General features: G+C 51.1%; 1 protein-coding gene across 1 annotated transcript; it reads right to left on the bottom strand.

Moving 5' to 3' along the window:
* Positions 1-2,664: 2,664 nt before the first annotated feature.
* On the bottom strand, positions 2,665-4,406 carry Ramp2 (receptor (G protein-coupled) activity modifying protein 2; the record flags this gene model as incomplete). Its single annotated transcript, XM_013037456.1, has 4 exons — positions 2,665-3,114; positions 3,242-3,350; positions 3,824-3,889; positions 4,364-4,406. Coding segments are annotated over 4 exons (474 nt in total), but the record flags the coding sequence as incomplete, so codon positions are not given.
* Position 4,407: the final 1 nt, after the last annotated feature.

The raw sequence follows: 4,407 nt of genomic DNA, 5'->3' as shown, positions 1-4,407 counted from the left end.
CCTGGCCACTGTCTCTGAGCTCTTCAGCTCAAGGCTAGTGCTCTACCACTTGAGCCTCAGTGCCACTTCCAGCTTTTTCTGCTTATGTGGTACTGAGGAATGAAACCCAGGGCCTCATGCATGCAAGGCAAGCACTCTACCACTGAGCCACCTTCCCAGCACCCCCTTCATTCTTTAAAGGTATTTCCTAGGAGTCAAACTGAAACTCTCTTTTCTTTTTTTTTTTTTTTTTTGGGCCCGGTCGTGGCGCCTGAACTCTGGGTGTGGGCACTGTCTCTCAGCTCTTCAGCTCAAGGCTAGCGCTCTACCACTTGAGCCACAGCGCCACTTCCGGCTTTTTTCTTTTTGCTCATGTGGTGCTGAGGAATCGAACCCAGGGCCTCAGGCATGCAAGGCAAGCGCTCTACCACTGAGCCACCTTCCCAGCCCCTGAAACTCTCTTTTCAATGCACATTCTCTCTTAGTTCTCATCCCTCCTATGGGTTCACATCCCATTTCTGTGCAGAAGACTCCCAAACCTACATTTCTAGATCCAATCTCTTTCCACCCTAGCCACACCCATTGCTAAATCTTTGTGGGACACTACCACTTGTTCCATTTTTAAATTATTTAACAAATCCTTTTCTTTAGGCCAGTTCCTCCTCCTCCTAATGACCCTTTTCTATTGCTGCCATCTGTGTCCTAGTAACTCAAGTTCAAAGCCTAATTCATTCATTTCCTCACCTTCCCCTCTTCATGTCCAAGTTTTCCCTTTATTGCTTTAAATCGTATCCCCTACTTTATAATTATTTTCCATTCATTCCTTCCTTGGTGCCTGCATTCATTTTCCCTGGTATGGATTACTACAATAGCCTCCTAACACATCCCCCTTTCTACTCGCTCCCTTAGAGGAATGCACTCCATTAAAAGTTTTGTCAAGCCAAGCACTGGTGGCTCATACCTGTAATCCTATCTACTCAGGAGGCTGAGACTTGAGGATCAGGATTCAAAGTCAGCCCAGGCAGGAAAGTCTATGAAACTCTTATTTCCAATAAACCACCAGAAAACCAGAAGTGGCGCTGTGGCTCAAGTGGTAGAGTGCTAGCTTTGAGCTGAAGAGCTGAGGGACAGCGCCCAGGCCCAGAAAAAAAAAAAAAAAAAAAAAACAACCTTTGTCATATACCAACCCTGTAATCACTTTCCACTAACTGTATGGTTTTGAGATGAAATGTCCCCCTAGAAGGGCCATGTATTCAAGGCTTGCTCCCCAGCTAGTGGTGCTAATGATGGACGATTGAATCATGTGGGGCACTGACTTCATTAATTGTTTTATCCATAGATGAGCTCATACTGAATGGTCACTATGGGCATGCCCTTGAAGGTCCTATCTTATCCACAGCCTCTTGTGCATTCTCTCTGCTTCCCAACCATTCATGAAGTAAGTAGCTCTCTGCTTTGCCATGTTCCCTAGCATGATATTCTGTCTCTCCATGGCCCAGAAATCACAAAACCAAGTGACCGGGGCTGGGAAGGTGGCTCAGTGGTAGAGCGCTTGCCTCGCATGCATGAGGCCCTGGGTTCGATTCCTCAGCACCACATAAAGCAAAAAGCCGGAAGTGGCGCTGTGGCTCAAGTGGTAGAACCTAGCCTTGAGTTGAAGAGCTGAGGGACAGCGCCCGGGCCCAGAGTTCAGGCCCCATGACCGGACTCCCCAAAAAAGGGAAGAATACAACAAATGATCTTCAGGTGGGGCTGGGAAGGTGGCTCAGTGGTAGAGCGCTTGCCTTGCATGCCTGAGGCCCTGGGTTCGATTCCTCAGCACCACATAAGCAAAAAGTAAAAAAGCCAGAAGTGGCGTTGTGGCTCAAGTGGTAGACTGCTAGCCTTGAGCTGAATTGCTGAGGGACAGCGCCCAGGCCCAGAGTTCAGGCCCCACAACCGGACCCCCCCCCAAAAAAAAACAAGTGACCATGGACTGAGGCCATGAGCCAATGTAATATTTTGTTCTTTATCAGGTTTTTTTTTTTTTTTTTGTTACAAGCAATGGAAAAGCTAATATACCAACTAGGAACTTGGTTCTCACTACGGAAGTCTAATGCCTCAGTCCTGAGCTTTTTCCAGATCATATACACATATGGTTGTTGGCTTCAATGGACACCAGGGGGCAGTGTGTAGCCAGGCTCCAGGCCACACCCCGTTTAGGACAATGGGGAATAAAGACCAGAGACCTGGAAGTGGAGTGGTGAATCTTGCCCCCAATGTCTTTGGCCTCGGTCCTGAAGTTCTTAGGGATGGATTACCATTGCTAGTCAGATGTCCATTTCCCAGAATCTGAGAGTATAAAGAGGCTCGAAGAAGGGGCAGCTTCTCTTCTTTCTTGCAGGAGTCACAGCAGAGACTCCACCCTTGCCCTGCCTCCAAACACCTCCCCAGTTACAATCCCCAGCTGCAGTCCAGACCGGAAGGGAGTCTTTTCCTGCTTATTTCCTGGAGCTGAGTTTGGATAGGGGCAGGAAAGGCCCCTCCCTGCAAGGAAAGAGTATAGGGGTGCAGTAGAGGTGGAGGTAGGTGAAATGAACAGTACAGTGAGAACATCTAGATGCTTCCAGTTCCATCTTCCAGAGTCGAAAGTCTTAAGAAATGATCTGGATTATGGGAAGGACACAGGCCCCACTAGGGAGGGGCCATTGTACAAAAAGAATTTTTATTTTGAAGATTACAAAATATAATTATACCATGATCCTACCTGGCTTCCATTTCTACCAATCCAAAGATCTGCAGCAGGGATGAGGGAAGGGCAGAAAGGAGACGTAACTGGGGGGGGGGGGGGTCATTGTTGGCAAGGGGAGAAAGATCACCGTTGAAAAGCTTGTGCCACATTAGGCCTGGGCCTCGTTGTCTTTACTCCTCCACACCACAAGAGTGACAAGGAAGGGGATGAGGCAGATGGGGGCTATGATCATGGCCAAGAGTACATCCTCAGGAGGATCAGAGAAGGTAGGTTGCATCAGGGAGCAGTTGGCAAAGTGAATCAGGTGAGTCTTAAAGATGAACCTCTCTGCCCAGGGATTGGGGAAACCCAGGCCAAACTCCTCTGCGTTGTACTCTAAGCAATACTGCAGGTCACTGTAAGGCCTGAGAACAGTAGAGGACTTGAGTGAGTGAGGGAATGGGTCTAGGGAGAGCAGTGTCCCCTATTCACCCACAGGGAGGAGGCCCAATCCCTGGCCTGGCCTGAGCCAACTTCTAGGACTGCCCCTACCTGCTGATTTTGGTCCAATCACACCAATCCTTTTCAATGGAGTCCATTAGAGTCTTATAATTGTTCCAGCAGTGTAAAGCATTTGTCTCATAATCCTCCACCATCTTTCCTGTGGATACAGATTTTACACAAGGATCACACCCCTGGCCCTCCCTCCAAATCCTAGGGCTCGTGTACTTTCAAGGTGAAGCCCCTGACTTCAATTATGGGAGCCCCTACATAAGTTTCCCTAACAAGACATTTGTGGGTGAGGAGAGCTTCCTGCATCTGGAAGTCCTTAATGACTTCCATGTGCCCATCACTTCCTATTCCAGCCTTAAAAGCTCTTCCATACATACACCTTGTCTTGGTTCTTCTTGCCCCCATGTGGGGAGGGCCAGCTCAAACCAGGCTAGGACCATTGTGGGATAAGAGGAGGAAAAGATCACAAAGAACTCCAGAAGAGAACAGGGAGTTTAGTGGGGGCACCCACTGGGGCTGGGTCTCCCTTGTGGGAAAGAGATCTTGCCTTTGAACTGGCTCTCCTTTTGCCTTTCACAAGAGAAGGCTGTGGTCACCCTCCCATAGTCTGGGGGTACCCACCTTCTGACATCAAGCTGTCCAGGGTGGGTAAAGGCTGAGCCAGAGAGTCCTGAGGATTCAAGACAGCTGTGGAAAGAAATTAGGGGGGAAGGGTGGGGATGGTGGGAGTCTGGGCCTGCATGAAAGGGTAGGAGCTGAGCCCCTGGTAAGTTTGGGCCACCTTGGTAGAGGGAGAGAAACAATCCATCTGGGCCCAAGGATGACTTAGTGGCAAGAAGGGGGTCTGGGGGTGGGGGCTGGAACCAGCTGCTTCCCTCTCGCTGCCGGCCCCCACCCCCCTCCCTCCTTGCCCACCCCTGGCCTCCTAGGACTTCTCCCCGAGGCCCTGGCCCGTGCCCCAACTTTTCCAAAGTGGGGAGCCACAAGCCTTCAGTCGCCCGGAGGTGGAGCCCCCGGGGCCGTCTGAAGGACAGCTCAGCTCCGCACGTCGGTCCGCACCCCGGGGCCCGGTGGTGCTGGCCTCAGCAATCCAGCCTCCTCCCCGCCCCCTCCCCGGGGGCCTCCCACACCTCCCACCCGGGTCCGGGACGCCGTGCTCACCGCCCAGCAGCAGCAGCGGCAGGAGGAGGCGGAGCGCGGCCGGC

The sequence above is a fragment of the Dipodomys ordii genome, unplaced genomic scaffold, assembly GCF_000151885.1.
Source record: "Dipodomys ordii isolate 6190 unplaced genomic scaffold, Dord_2.0 Scaffold7, whole genome shotgun sequence".
Lineage (NCBI taxonomy): Eukaryota > Metazoa > Chordata > Mammalia > Rodentia > Heteromyidae > Dipodomys > Dipodomys ordii.
This window is presented reverse-complemented; position numbering and strand designations above follow the sequence as displayed.